At 39.0% G+C, this 15,524-nt stretch overlaps 1 protein-coding gene across 2 annotated transcripts; it reads right to left on the bottom strand.

The window, feature by feature from the left end:
* Positions 1-152: 152 nt before the first annotated feature.
* On the bottom strand, positions 153-11,936 carry nr2e1 (nuclear receptor subfamily 2, group E, member 1). 2 transcript variants are annotated; one of them, XM_054762282.1, is made up of 9 exons: positions 11,382-11,936; positions 8,436-8,581; positions 7,941-8,028; positions 7,536-7,771; positions 5,531-5,677; positions 3,366-3,462; positions 3,135-3,287; positions 2,940-3,045; positions 153-1,050 (listed from the first exon to the last, which is right to left on the bottom strand). In XM_054762282.1, exons 1-9 carry the CDS (start codon positions 11,437-11,439, stop codon positions 888-890), a joined length of 1,194 nt encoding a protein of 397 aa, XP_054618257.1. In that variant the 5' UTR covers positions 11,440-11,936; the 3' UTR covers positions 153-887. The 2 variants fall into 2 exon arrangements, with proteins under 2 accessions (XP_054618257.1, XP_054618258.1); XM_054762283.1 differs by having other exon boundaries at positions 3,135-3,284.
* Between the last annotated feature and the right edge of the window lie 3,588 nt (positions 11,937-15,524).

Genomic DNA, 15,524 nt, shown 5'->3' with positions numbered 1-15,524 from the left:
CATACAGAATGCTTTATAAAAGTAATATATTTTCAAGGAAATTTTATGTATTCTTGTCTGGGTTTTTTAGGGAAACTGAGATGATCCACACGAGTTTTCTACCCCAATTTTTTTTTTCTAGAAAAAGGAACCATTAAATTCAATGTCTTTATTCATATGGTTTCACCTCTAAATAGTTATAATTCCAAGTATTTACAAGTGAAGAAAACCACCATATTATTCCACAAAACAGCTCCAAGTGCTGAATTATTATTTTTTTCATCCATGTTAGTGTCTTAACTCTTAAGTTGACCTAAACAATTTAGCATTGCGCCTGGACACAAATGCTTAAATACACACACCATCTTTAGCTGCATGTCCATTAACATCCCCCTAACAGCAACCCCATTTCCGCATATACATGTCTTGGACTCTTCAGTTGTTCCATGCGTTTAATTTCAGCACCAGAAGGGGAGGGGCAGTGACTGACTTCGCCATTTTTTGGTTTCCTCCACTGGGATTGAACACAGCAATAAAATATTAAATTGGTCGTCAAGCTCATTGGTCTCACAGACACTTGCAATTGTTTTTATATAATACACATCTTTGACAAATCACTTCTCCCCAGAGTCTTCAGTCATCTGTTTGTATGTATATTGTATAGCTGACCTCTGCCCACCCCAGTGCTCATTTCCTCGTACAAGTAAATTATGATGGTGGTTACACTACTCCTTTACTATAGTGACTGTTACCAGGCTACTTGATGTATTGAAGTGTCTTCTTTCATGTCACCCAATGCTTAAACAAGCAAAAAAAAGTACAGATGTTGTGCTAACACTATGGCCTGCTGGGTGGGTCTCAGAGCCCCTCAGCTTCAAGTCTTTTTCTTCTCCAAAGCAGGCGAAGCTTCATATGTCGCTGGATTTGTACATGTCTGAAAGGAGCCTGGTGATGGGAACGTTGCCGATGGTCTTCTTGAAGAACACCTCCTCAATGGTGGATGGGCTGACCGAGCGCAAGGCCGGGAGAAGCAGGAGCAGCTTTCCGAATCGACAGGGCTGTGTGGGGTACCTGCAACACATCATTGGGGTTAAACTAAAGCCGTGGCGGCACATTCTAAAACTATGACGGCAAAAATTGGAAAATCTGTAACTTTACAAGAATAAAGTCCGTTATTAAAAGAAAATGTTGAGGGAAAAAGTCATAATTTTATTTAAATAATGTTGCAATATGAGAAAAAATAATATTTTAGTAGCATAAGGTTGAAATATTTAAAACAATATTTTTTTAAAGTCGTAATATTATGAGAAACAAAATAACGTAATTTTTCGGGAAAATTTGGTTGCGGAAAGTTGCGGAAAAAGTCACTTTGTCACACAGTGGTGTGACAAAGTGTTTGCCTCCTTCCTGATTTCCTTTTTTTTTCATTTTTTTGCATGTTTGTCACACTTAAATGTTTCAGATCATCAAACAAATGTTAATATTCCTCAACGACAACACAACTGAACACAAAATAAAAATTTTAAATGAAACTTTTTATTATTAAGGGAGAAAAAACTCCATTGCCCCCTAAACCTAAGAACTCGTTCTCCTTCAGGATTTTTTGGTAGCAGAATTCACAGTTCCATTCATCACAGCAAGTCTTCCAGGTCTTGGAGTAGCAAAACGGCCCCAGACCATCACACTACCACCACCATATTTTACTGTTGATATGATGTTCCATCCATCCATCTTCTACTGCTTATTCGAGATCGGGTCGCAGGGGAAGCAGCCTAAGATTTTTCTCTCCCCGGCAACTTCGTCCAGCTCCTCCCGGCGGATCCCGAGGCGTTCCCAGGCCAGTTGGGAGACATAGTCTCTCCAACGTGTCCTGAGTCTTCCCCGAGACCTTCTACCGGTAGGACTTGCCCTGGAGGCGTCCGGGAGGCATTGCCCAAACCACGGATTATGTTTTTTTTTTCTAAAGGCAGTGTTACGTTTATGCCAGATGTAATGGGACACACACCTTCCAAAATGTTAAACTTTTGTCTCATCAGACCACATGGTATTTTCCCAAAGGTCATGGAGATCATCAAAATTGAGACAAGCATGAATGTTTTTTTTTTGTTCAGCAGTGGTTTTAGTCTTGGAGCTCTGCCTTGCAGGCTGGTTTTGCACAGTGTCTTTCTTATGGTGGTGTCATGAACACTGTGAGGCCTGCAGTTCTTTGAATGTTGTTGTGTGGTCTTTTGTGACCTCTTGGATAAGTCATTGCTGCGCTCTTGGGGTAATTTTGGTTGGCCGGCCACCCCTGGGAAGGTTCACCACTGTTCCATGTTTTCACCATTTGTGGATAATGGCTCTCGCTGTGGTTCGCTGGAGTCCCAAAGCTTTAGAAATGGCTTTTTCACACTGATAGATCTCAATTAATCTCAGTCAAGTTATGTTATAAAAGGGAGGAAATCACTTGTTCACACAGGGCCATGTAAGGTTGGATATTTTTCTCCATTTAAAAACTGCATTTTGTGTTCAGCTCTCTTGTCATTGACTAATATTTAAATTTGTTTAATCCGAAACATTTAAGTGTGACAAACATGCAACAAAAAAAAAAAGAAATCAGGAAGAGGTCAAACACTTGTTCACATCACTGTATAAATTCTTATCATATCTACGTGTGTTGCTTTGCAAAATATCAAGTGGCCCTCATTGAAAAAAGAAAAACGCCGCTGTTGTATTGTGTCAGTGAGAAAATTTGGGGTGTCGCTCATCAGTACTTGGATTTGCATGTAAACAAGTAGATTTATAGAAAATATATTCATATTTAATAATTTAAACATTACAAACAAGGATTAGGGCGTGATGTTGATGTAGAGCGTCTTAGTCGTGTTTGTTTGTCCGTGTTTGTTAATTATCTGGCTACTTTCTGGTTCATAGAAGCTAACAGTAGCATGCATCAGAAGGCCTAGTAGGAGCAGTCCTACCTGGTGTGAATGTAGCTGTTGAGTGTTAGTTGTGCCTCATCCTGTAGAGCAGCAATGGCACTTGCGTTGCGGAAACTTCTTAATTCTGTGTTACCGTGCGCAGGAACTGAAACACAGGAGCAGGGCCGTCGCAATAAAAGCCTTCAATGACTGTTCCCACCCACTGATGTTTACTCAAGTATTAACGACTCTCACCAGCTTTGAACGTCACAATACATTTCAAACAGGCAAACTCCGTGGCATCCAGCCGCATCTGACGGAATCTGGTGACCACCTCTTGGAGCGCTTGGATCTCGGACATGATCTTGTTCATCCGTTGGGATTCCGTGTTTTCGCTGTTCATCCCTGCTGATGACAGGATGTTACTATGGGGAGGGAGGACAAAAGCAGGAAGAAGACTTGAGAATGTATCTGCAGCGTACATACCAGAAACGGCGAGTAGAGTGGTGGAGTCTACAGGAATGGCCCACTGTGCGATGCCCAGGACGAACAATTCCCTCCAAGCGTCCTCCAACAGAATCAACTGCAAAGACAGTTTTTGGTGTTTGGACCATGAAGGCAAACAGGAAGAAAATATGCAGTTTTGCAGCGATAACAGCTTTTTTTTTTTTTTTTTAGATTTTGTAGTGTGTCTGTGGGAATAATTTGTGAGGTCACTGGTGCTGGATCTGAAGCCCTGGCTCACAATTTCTGCTAAAGTTCATCTCAAAGGAGCCCCAAAAACGTTCAGATGTCTACGAGACGTGGAGGTTTATCTTTCAGCATAACAGAAAGGCAAATATGTCCAAACCAACACATGAATGGCCTCACCAGGAGAAAACTAAGATTTTAGCTAGAGCCCAGACCTAAATCCTATTGGAAAATATGGCTGAATCTTAACAGATATCACCAAGTGCCGATGTGCTCCTACCTACAAGAAGGGTAGGATTAAATTAGGGTGACCATATTTTGATGACTGAAGATCAGGACATTCTATACAAGTAAGATACTCAAATGATACTTGAAGATGCCTTATAATTTCAATACATTTCAAGTACGCCTCTTCTTTAGGGATACAAAATAAATCAAATACACATATTTAATATAATTGTATTTACATTTTTGTCATTTTTATGAAGTAATACAATAATAAATTAGTAAAAAATTATGTTGCATAAATTACAATAATATATATATGTTTCAATAATATAAACATAGAAAACGTAATAACATAATAGAACATTACAATTCACAACATTTACATAAGCTTCTCTGCGGTTACTCCAAATGTTTTATTAGGCCAGTGCTTCTCAAATAGTGGGGCGATTTCCCCCTTGAGAGGCAGGGAGGACTTTCAGCTTTAGTGCAGACCTGCCAACATGTATGAATTTGTCGTACTCAGCATGCAGTTGGACTCTTGAACAAGCTCGTATGCTTCACTGCTCTTCGTTTTGTTGCATTTCGCTGGTTTCAGTTTCGATTTCAGTCTGTACAGTACAGATAAATAAATAGATATTATCAGTCTCTCAACAGTATTTCAAAAAGACAGGACGTTTGGTCACCCTAACTGAATAAGATCTGTTTCGTCCTACTCCCTTCCTGGCAAGTTGAAGTGTGGTGTGCAAGTGTAGTCAAGTGATGTACGTCAATATATACATTTGTTCAGCATGTTCCAAATAATGACTAGAGATGCCCGATATTGTCCAGTACTTCATTACCGATACTGCTATCAAGCGATGCCAAAAGTCATTTCTCATGTAATGAACATTATGCTTCTTTTACTGTGATGCCAACGGATACATTTCACTAATAAGCCATGTTTGTCCAAACTATAACAAATATGCAATGTAAGTTACAGGAAAAGTGCCATAAAGTGCCCAACATCCATATAAGAAAGCACAAAGTATAAAACTCTAGACTAACACAATCAGTGAAATTGTAAACTGGAAGCATGGATGAAACATATTAGAAGTATTAAAGGAAAACACCTCACGTCCCCCTAAACATAACCAGCACTTTCATTGCAAATTGCATGTTTACCATCCAAAGGCCAAATTTAGGAATAATTCCACACCGCAGACATACTGAGCTAGTAGGCTTGTTGCTGTGTGGAACACGACATCACTTGTGCGGTGATATCATCATCAGCAGAAAAAACAATACTGATATGAACCAATATCAACTTTTTATGACACTGGGAGAGCGACCATTGGGGCTGCGAAGGCCCGAGCTGCGCAGTCTATTGGTCCTGTTGCTCATACTGAGGACTTGGTTCAGTGTGCCGCCGATATTATCGGACATAACCATTAAGACTGAATATTGTATGAATATTGAGGTTTCGACACATTTGCAACTAGAAAAAGCTGGGGGGGTTTTTAATACCAGGTTACTTTGAATAACCACTGCGTCAAAGGTGTCAATTGTTGATCACTTGTTAATACTTGTGTCAATAAGGTGCATTGCACATTCCCTCGACTTATGTCCACTAAAGGGATCATGTTTGAACTCCCCGGGGCCTCCAAGGTTAATCACGCTCCTTAATCCACCCCTCAACACCCCCTGCACCCGTTTCCCTTAATTCCCGTCACGCGTGGTTAAACTCTTTCACGTACCTGGTCAGATAAGGGGAGCGTGGAGAAGGCGGGCACGCTTTTTGCCCACTTGATGCTCATGAAGAGGAGGCGGGCCGCCGATTCGCACACCGACTCTGTGGCCACCTCGTACAGGTACATAGGGGTGCCGTTGACCTCGTGGGGGTACTGGAGGAGAGACACAAATGTCATCATGGTGATTTCTGGGTGTTTGTGCCCCTCGTGGAAAACAGTCGTGCTCATTGTACACAGCAAAGGTCAAATTCCAAGCCATGGCACCTGGTTTTATGATTAGTGTTGCTTGCGGCAGATTTGCAGTGACAAATCTAATTGGCGGATTTGTACCTCTTACGGACTAAATCTGGGCAAGAATTTCAACTTCTAACCCTGGAGGAAAAATTATAATCTTATTATTCTTATAATAACGCAAATGCCCGCTAAATATTGAACTTTAAACAAATTATCAGCCTTTTTGCATGCTGGAATTTATCATTCAAGCAGAACAACAACAAAACAGAAAAACGTTGTGTTTGTTTATGTTAAAAATGTATTTTTCTCTCTCCACTGTGTGCCAGTAAAGCTGCTAAATGTATTTTTCTTAGTAGTAGGTCTGATCATGATTTACTACCACTGTATAACTAGCAAAGGGGACTTGCTACAAGTATTAAGCAAGCAGCAAACTACTCTCACTTAAAACCTGTTCTCATTTATTTTAATTTCTAAAGTATTAAAGTGGCACCAAAGGACTAAATGTGAGCTCACTGTTTGGCTAGTAGGTGGTCACTCTTGCTGTTTGTTTATTAAGGCTTTTTAAAGTAGTTGTTGAGCTATTTATAACTTCTTATAAATTCTATACAATTAATAACCTAGGAGACTAAAGATACGCTCACTTTTTGACATTTTCCTTTTTTTTCTTTTTTTTTTTTTAGCTGTTCTGACCTATGTCTTTATAAAGTGTAAGCAAGCTAATTAACCAATTAATAAACACATTACAAGGGTACCCTGTGGTACCAAAAAGAAGATTGCGGGTTCACCATTTGGCAAACAGGCCGTCACTCTTGCTCAAGTCTTTATAAAGTGTTAATAAACTAATTAATAACCTATTTATAAACCCTTCAACAAGCCAAACTATGTTACAGTCCAACCTCGGTTTTCCTTCACCCCAGTTTTTGTATGATTTGGTTTTTGTCAAAAATGTTGCCTTGGTTTTTGTACAATATTGCACTTTAAACTACAGTATGGTGGTATTTGTAGTGGTTGCCCTGTACTGTATCGTTCCGCAAAATGGAGTGCCCAAACAAAGCACCCTACACGTTGCTGCCTCACTGTCCGTTCCGTTTTTTTTTTTAATTGAATGCGAGTGCTAAATAACCCACCATGGGGCCAAAGAAAGTTGAGCATTTCAGCACTTTGATAAAGAAAGTGACACTATTGAATTATAATTATTATAATTATTATATAATATATAATATTATAGTATAATTATTTTTGCATTGTTTTCTGCATGTACATTTTTAATTATTCTCTCTCAAATTGTGGGGTGTCTGGAACGGATTAATTGCATTTGCAATAAATCACCTTGGTTTTTGTACATTTTGGCTTTCATCTGACCTTTTGGAACAAATGAACGCCTGCAACTGAGGTACCACGCTGTAAACCCCTTCTGTGTTTGCTATGCGCATTGTTCCCCGATCCCCACCCGTAACCCACTATCCTTCTCTCTTTTAACACAGCCAGTCGAGGCAGATGGCCACCCCTTGGTACGTCTTGGTTCGGTTCAAGGTTTCTTCTTGCGAGAGGTGAGTTTATTATTTCTTGCCATTGCTTGTTCGTGTGTAAGGAGGTTTTTAAAGACGCGTCTTAAGAAAAAAACGTGCTATGAATTTGATAATGGAGTCCACATGCAACAAGTGCAGTTGATTAGAATCCTGAATCTTGATGACTTTATGGTATTTTTAATGTAATTCCAAGTCAGTAGAATGGACAAACCTGCAAAAAACACTGAGTAACCCAGCGATGAACTAACCTTAGGGGTAGGCTGTGCCAGGCCCACAATGGCCTGTCTCTCTGGTGTGCTTGCCACTGCGCTCATCTCCAAACTGTGAGGCTCCAGTTGTGTGACCGTGGTGAAGAAGGGGGGGCCCGGCATCGAGGAACCCGGGAAATGTGTGGACGATCCGTTCACCTCTTTATGACCTCGGAAGTACAGGGCCACCTGCTTTCGGATGGTGGACGTCCGGGGTCCCCTTTCATGTTGAACGGCTGTAAACAGCAGAGCAGAACTGTATTTACAAATCATGTCAGTCAAATCATCTGCAAAAAAAAAAAAGCTATATTTCACATGTTAGATTTGATTCTTAATATTTACATTCCCCTATGACACACCGTGTCCAAACATTGTGTTTTTTGACAAAAATCTAAACATATTTACCATCTTTATTCATATTCACTTCCAGGCACTTTTTCAAACGGCATGCTCTGCATTGGTTTCTGTGAGTTTTATCCACAGGACACCCCCCCTGCACACACACACACACACACACACACACACACACACAAGGCACAATGTGAGTTATCACCTAATAGCATCATCACTCAACGCTCCTTACTATTATCTTCCCAGGAGGCCAATTTCTAGATGAAAAAAAAATCATCATGCATTTATCGACCTCCCTCCTTCCATGCACGAGGAAGGGGGGGGGGGGGGGGGTAAATACTATCCCGCCCTCTGCTCCTTGAAACCACGCTTTCATCACATTAGATTGGATTACACCTGATAAATTACAGCACACTAAATTAAGCCATTTCATGCTGCAGGTGTGGGGCGTTCAGGCACAGCTGGGAGAAACCGTACAGCCGTTTTTTTTCTTGCTTTCTGCAAAAATGCAGGTGTCGTTGACGACAAATGCTGGATGAAAGGGCTTACCTGAGAGCCAGATTTGCACACATAAGTTCTGTTTCTGCGGATGCTCCTCTTGAAAAAGCCCGAGCAGCCGTCACAGGCGTAGACGCCATAGTGTTTGCCTGAGCTGCGGTCCCCGCACACTTTGCATGGGATGTCCAGGATGCGACCTAAGGGAAGATGAACACCCACTTTAACATCTTTCTTCTTTTAAAACTTCATGCAAAGTCGAGAAAAAAAAAGCCAGACACACACACAACCTTATTTATTTATTTTTTTGTGAATTTTGTTTTATTTTAACCCTTATTTAAATACTTAAGTTACTCATCAACATATTTCTCCATCGCCGTTGTATTTAAAATAATAATAAACACCATTATAATTTACTTTCATTGCATTTTAATCTAATTCTGTTTATTCATTTAAAAAAAACTTTATGCAAATTTGAGGAAAAAATAACAAAATTGACAACTAAAGTTCACCAGCATTTTTTCCAGATTTTTCTTCTCCCCACTTTGGGTTTGTTGCTTCATCTTTTGATCATTTCTTGGATTTTTTGTGATTTTTTTAAAACAATAATTTAAATGCATTAATTACGTTTTAATTTGTTATCCATATATCTATTTCAAATAATAAACACCACTATAATTTGTTTTTCCTGCATCTTGTTTAATTTAAAAGAAGAGGAAAAAAATATTTTTAAAAATTGAAACTCAAAGTTCATTCATCTTCTCATTACTTTTTTGTGCTTTTTTGCATTTTTACACGAAATGTAAATTAAATGTACTTGAAAAAATTCTCCACCGTCAGTCTATTTAAAGTGATGGTCAACACCATCATTATTATTACTTAATATTTAATCATTAATTAGCAGTATTCCTTTTTATTTCGAACTTGGAAAAAACTAAGTTGAGTTGATCAAATTTAAAGTTGATCAGATTTATCATTTAAAAATAGAAGGACTATGGAGGAATAATATTAAAACATCAATGAAATATTCCAGGGAGTGTTATAATGAAAAATAAATAGGCCTACACAAAAAATTATATAAAAAAAAAAAGATGAACGAACTATCCCAAAATGGGGATAAAAAAAAATCTTGACAAGATAGTGGTGAAATTTAGTTGCCAATTTCCTTAGACGTTGCACTTTTTCTCCCCACTTTGGAATGTTCATTCATTCTTGTAGCATTTTTGTGCGGTATTTTTTTTAAATTTGTAACACTTCCAATGCTCAAGTTACTTATCAAAATGCTCCTCATTAGTCATTATATTTACAGGCTAATAATGATCAACACCATTGGAAATGACTTTTCTTGTATTATGTTTGATTGGAACTGTAACAGCCATCTATCAATCTATCTAACTGTCCCATAAAAGTTGTTTTCTACTCTCTCTCTCTTCTCTCTCACTCTCACACACACACACACACACACCCACACACACACACACACAGACAGTGGACAGTGCCCCTCTGACCATGGGAATTCAGTGCACACATTTCCAGAATAAAGGTAGGCCTCGTCATAACTGGGCCCTGTAAGACAATAGTCCGAGTCCTCACAATGGAGACATTAGGGGGAAAGTGTTAACTTAATGATTTTGCCCCATTGAAGCTCCTCTGACTGCCTGGATCTCGACAAGCTGCCAACTCCCCCTCATAATGGGACTCGACAGCTGCTTTATCCCGCAGGTCTATAGGCCCCAGGATTAGGGAGTGACACTGCACCATGAGAATAATGCGTACCAAACTCGTTTCACCAACTCAAATCAAGTGTATGGAAATGGAGTCTGGTGTTAGATTAAAAAAAAAAATTGGAGACGATTTTTTTTGTATTCAAATCTATTAAAAAAACGAATAGGAGGAAGGCTTTTATTGTGGAGGGGGAGCGGGGGTGTTTGTAATTACACTGACGTTTTTCCACCTGCTCATTGATTCACCAGTGACCCGTCCAAAAGGGTAGCATGGGAATAACTCACAGCAACAACAACCAAAAAATCTCAGAGGGGCTCCACTTGTTGGCTTATCAACCTTTAGGACTTATTTTGATATGAATGGTAATCAACCTACAGCTGCTTCAAAGATAAAACATATCAAAACTATATTTGAAATGATTATATTGTGCACAGTATGTATGTTCATTTTTGATTGAATTCATTCCAATAGTTAAATTATTCATTTATTCAATTTGTATCTAACGTCCCACAGTGGTGGTCCGATGGGGCGCCATTGTGTGGAGTTATTACAGCAACTCGTGGAGGGGACAAAAACACATTAAAAATTGATGCGCATTAAAATTGACTTAAAAAAAAAGAGCAGCTGTGCATTGGCCACTCATACGGTGACACTTAATGTCTACTATTTTATTGTAAATGCCACTTTCGCTGTATATTTGTGTGAAAGGTGACTGTTTTATGCTGGGAAATAATTCGTGTGACAATAATGGCATATATTTGGATGGGGTACATGGGGGAAAAATGGAAATATTGTCAGTTAAATTAGCTTTAGGCCCACAAGCAGAGTTAATTATTTAATCTACAACCACGAGTATTTATTTGCTAATACGATAGCTTAATAATGCTTATTTGAATGAATGCAAACACACAGGCCAGCTATTTATTTAAAAAAAAAATACAGCACTGACGTTCATTTTAATTTTTTTTTTACATCCCACCAATTAACAAGATTCGCTTTCTGTGTTAAATTACAATAGAAAAACATGAAACACGACTATGTTTAATACATGTTTAATGTACATTTTAAACGCATACCCTTTCAGTACATTTTTTTGCATTTATTTGCCCGTAAACAACTTTGAATTTCAGTCCAATTAGGCGAACAAGGTGAACCAATAACTCAAAGTGAGTTATCTAAGCAATGAGCGAGTAGTTTTAATGCTAGTTTTAATTTAGTGTTCGTGTTTCCTTTCAATGTGTTTTTATCCAAATGCTGAAGAAAAGTGACACTTACTTGATTTGACATTGATAATATCCAAACAGCCACTTGTTGAGCCGGCAGGTTTGCTCATCGTAGATTTGCTCAAATGATAAATGTTTGGGGTGAAAATGTCCCTTTTTTATTAAAAAAAAAACCCAAAACAACAACAACCTCAAAGTATTAATTCTTGAACTTGCACTTTTTTCTTTGTAGATCTTCGCTTGCTTGCATGCGGTGATGATGGCAAATAAGCGCCAAACTTCTTCACACAGAACCTTTCTCCCCGCTCCAAAGTCCACAATCAGCAGTGCATGGTCTCCCTCCAAGTCCAGTGGACCGGGCCGTACCGACTCAGACCTCCACGCAAGCCCGGCGATGGTGACCTGTTGACGGCGAGAGGCGGTGCGTCAAGTTGGAGGTGCGGTGAAGACGGGGGGCAAAACAAGGACCCTTTTTGTGATGGATGGACCGGTACCGAACTCCGAATGATGATCTGGGTAAGTTCTGCCAGGTGTGACTTTGTGCTGCGCCTTGGCCCAAATAACGCTTGCTAAAATTGAGGAGAAGTGTCAGGGGGAGGCTGGAGGCAGGAGGGTGGAGATCTCCACTTCCTTCATCCACTTGGCTTTCCACTCCAAACTCCAGCATGACGTCACCGCCCGTGTGTGCGTGCGTGCATGCGTGCGTGTGTGTGTGTGTGTGTGTGTGTGTGTTCCTGCGTGCCTGCCTTGCTCATTGATCCCAGGGCACTGCCCACAAACCACTCCGGTGTTTTTTTTTCTTTTTCTTCTTTGCAAAGTAGTGAACGTCACACCACACAAAAGGCTGCAAAAATGCCTAATGGAAATAGTTTAACATTAAAATGAAACGGAGTCGTTCATTGTTATGAAAAAAAGTGCATAAAAAGCCACAAGCATGGTTAATGTGCTCTAACACAACAAAAAATATAGTAAACTGTGGCATTTTCTTGTTATAGAGTATGGCTATACATGCACTCATGCAAACATGCAAATTAAAATAAAAACAGTGGTTAGGGTCTTAATAAGTGCAATTATTTTAGCTCAAATCTTTTATTTTCATGTGAAAGTCTATAATTATTATACATAAAACATTTCTATAATAATAATCATAATCGGGTGGCACTGGCTGAAGAGGTAGAGCAGGTCGTCCAGAAACCGGAAAAAAACGGAAAGTCGGCGGTTCGATCCTCGCTCCCTCCACCCAGTCACTGTTGTGTCCCCGGGCAAGACACTTCACCCACCTTGGCCCCAGCCAGTGCTGCCCACACTGGTGTATGAATGTGAATGACTGCTTGGTGGTGGTCAGAAAGGCTACCCCAGGGCAGCTGTGACTACAGATGTACATTACCACCACTAGTGTGTGAATGAATAATGGGTTCACTTCACTGTGACGCGCTTTGGGTGCCTTGAAATGCCAATATTAAAAAAATCTAATCCATTAAAATAATGATATTACATTGCATCATTGCTTTTATTATTATTATTTCATCTGTAATATCATATTTTATGCTGTTATTCAGGCAGTACATGTGGTCTTCGGGTTGTGGCATCCGGTGTTACGGCGTTTCGTGGTCACGTACGCGCACCCATAAACTAATAAAAAAAACTTAATTTTGGTCAGTAAACACAAGAGTCGCTCGAGAATTATAGTTAGAGTGGAAAAATATGTGGCTCACGAGCAGCCGCTACGCTCAACACTGGACTGCCGTGACCATTATTAATGATGAAGATCATATTGTAACGTCGACCTGGACGTTGGAAGGGGATGAAAAGGAAGTGGTCGAGTAATAATCTCTCTATTGCAAAAACAGCAACCACGCTAAAACAACATCAGCAAACTCACCTATGTCCTCTCTGCATGCGGCCGTCCTCCACACAGTCACATTCACAGACTGTCAGAAATCGCAAAACTCTTTAACTCTATGGTTGTTTGTCTGCATGTGCCCTGTGATTGGCTGCCGACCAGTCCGGTGTACCCGCTTCGGGTCGCTGGAGCCTACCCGCGACCCTAAGCGGAATAGATGGATGGATATTTGGGTATTTGGTTCCGCCTACATCTCAGTTCTTCTGCACATTGTTTCTGCACAGTATATTTATTCACATATCTTTACAGGAAATTCACACTCAGGAACCAAAAATGGTTCTTTGCGCTTGTGTTTAGCAATTCCTCCACTGCTTTTACCCTCATAATGTTGTTTAGACAGCAGTTCATGCTCAAATGTAGCTATAATAACAAGCGTTGGGTGTTTATGTATGTATTTATTTATTTTGCACAACCACTTATGGAACCAAATTGGTTCATTGCAGTTGTATTCACGACCCTCGTAAGGACAAGCGGTATAAAAATGAATATATGGATGATTTAATACAAATAAATGATAAAGTAAACATTTTTTTCTTATATATTAAACCAAAATGTGTTGCTATTTTATGTACTGTATTTATTTATTTTGCCGCAGGCCAACTGAGGGAACCAAAAATGGTTCCTTGCCCTTCTTCTTATCTATTCCGCCATCGCATCGTTTTTTCTGCTGTTTATCCACAGTAACCTGCTGAAATGTAACAATACAAGAGGCTTTTGTGCAAAAAAACAAATGCAAGTAGATATTACAAGCAGTATTATGCAAAGTATGTTTTACGTTTGCTGACATTTTTTAAAGGGATTCACGCATGCCTTGTACATTTTTTTAATGATTACTCCAAAACATTTGATGCATTTTGTGACTTTTTAGTCACCCCCAGATTACAAGTTGTCACACGTGCGCAAATTGCACAATATTAACCGCTATACCACAATTTCACGATCTTTTTACATTTTGCAAGACCACCCGTCCCCTTTTCCACAGAGACCACGTTGGACTCTTTCTGACACCCTGACCTTGACAGCTTGCTGTGCTCTCCCCGGGTAACTCCAGAAAATCCATATTCTGTTTTTAATTGTCTTTCTTCCCACGGTGCGCCGGAGGCCATATGGCCGCACAAAGTGTCGATTTAAGCGGACAAGGGGCGAGGCGGGGAGGCGTATTTAATTGCAATTAACCATTGTGTTTGGTGTCTCTCAACCTGAGCTTTATCCGGACAATTCACCAGAACCATCTCTTTGATTTGGACCTCAATGGTTTAAGAAAGAAAGAAAAAAAAATAGACTCAGCGGCCACAACATTAGGTACACCTGCACGAGGCTATAATGAGATCCAGTGCAGGAGCTGAGTACAAAAAACCTGCCTTTATAATGATAATAACGCTCAATTTTGATCATTCCCATGTTGATTGGAGTTAATTAATTTCGTCTAAACATTAGGCACAGCTTTCAGTAGGCTGCAGTTGCACACAAGCGCATTAAGAAATGACATTATCAATCAAAATTGAGCATTGCTGTCTTTAAAAAGACAGCTTTTTGTACAGAACGTTTGAACGGAATCTGTCTAAACGTTTTAAACTTGTATTGGCTCAATGGTTCTGACAAAAAACACAACTTTTTTCCCCCTATGTGATTTAACCGTTTGTTTGGGAAAGTGATCTGCATGGACACAGGATGCAAACACTATGTGAGGGGGAAAAAGGTGAAAACAAACCAATCAAATAAGAAAAAAACAATAATAATAAAAAATAAATAATAGATAAATTAAATAAGAAAATATATTTTTTAAATGTCACAAAATAAAAAGAACAAACTGTGTCATTTATTTATAAAGTCAAAAGTCTCTTCAGTGAGTCATATTTAAGATGTAAAGGAGACTTTTTAAAAATAAACAAATAACATAAAAAAATAAGTGAATATTATTTTGATATACAGGTGTATGATCAAATATTTTCACAAATGTCACGGGGTAAATAAATAAATAAATAATTATGTAAGTTGCAGGTGAAAATCTGAAGTCTCTTACATGATTTTTAAGGGGTTAAGATATTTATTCTAAAACGATAAAATGTATAAATAAAATAGAAAATAATATAACATGAAATGTTATATTATGAACTTCAGAAATGTCACAAAAGTTTTAAAACAATAATAAATATATAAGTAATTTATGGGCGAATATCTCAAGTGTCTTTCATGATTTATGAGGGATTAGGATCTTTAAAAAAGGGGATAAAAGTAGAAAATTAAAATAAAAAAGAATACGATATTGTTATCCTATATCTACACATATGA

Source organism: Dunckerocampus dactyliophorus, chromosome 19, assembly GCF_027744805.1.
Source record: "Dunckerocampus dactyliophorus isolate RoL2022-P2 chromosome 19, RoL_Ddac_1.1, whole genome shotgun sequence".
In the NCBI taxonomy this organism is placed as follows: Eukaryota; Metazoa; Chordata; class Actinopteri; order Syngnathiformes; family Syngnathidae; genus Dunckerocampus; species Dunckerocampus dactyliophorus.
Note: the sequence above shows the minus strand (reverse complement) of the source record. Positions and strands in the feature narration are given on the sequence as shown.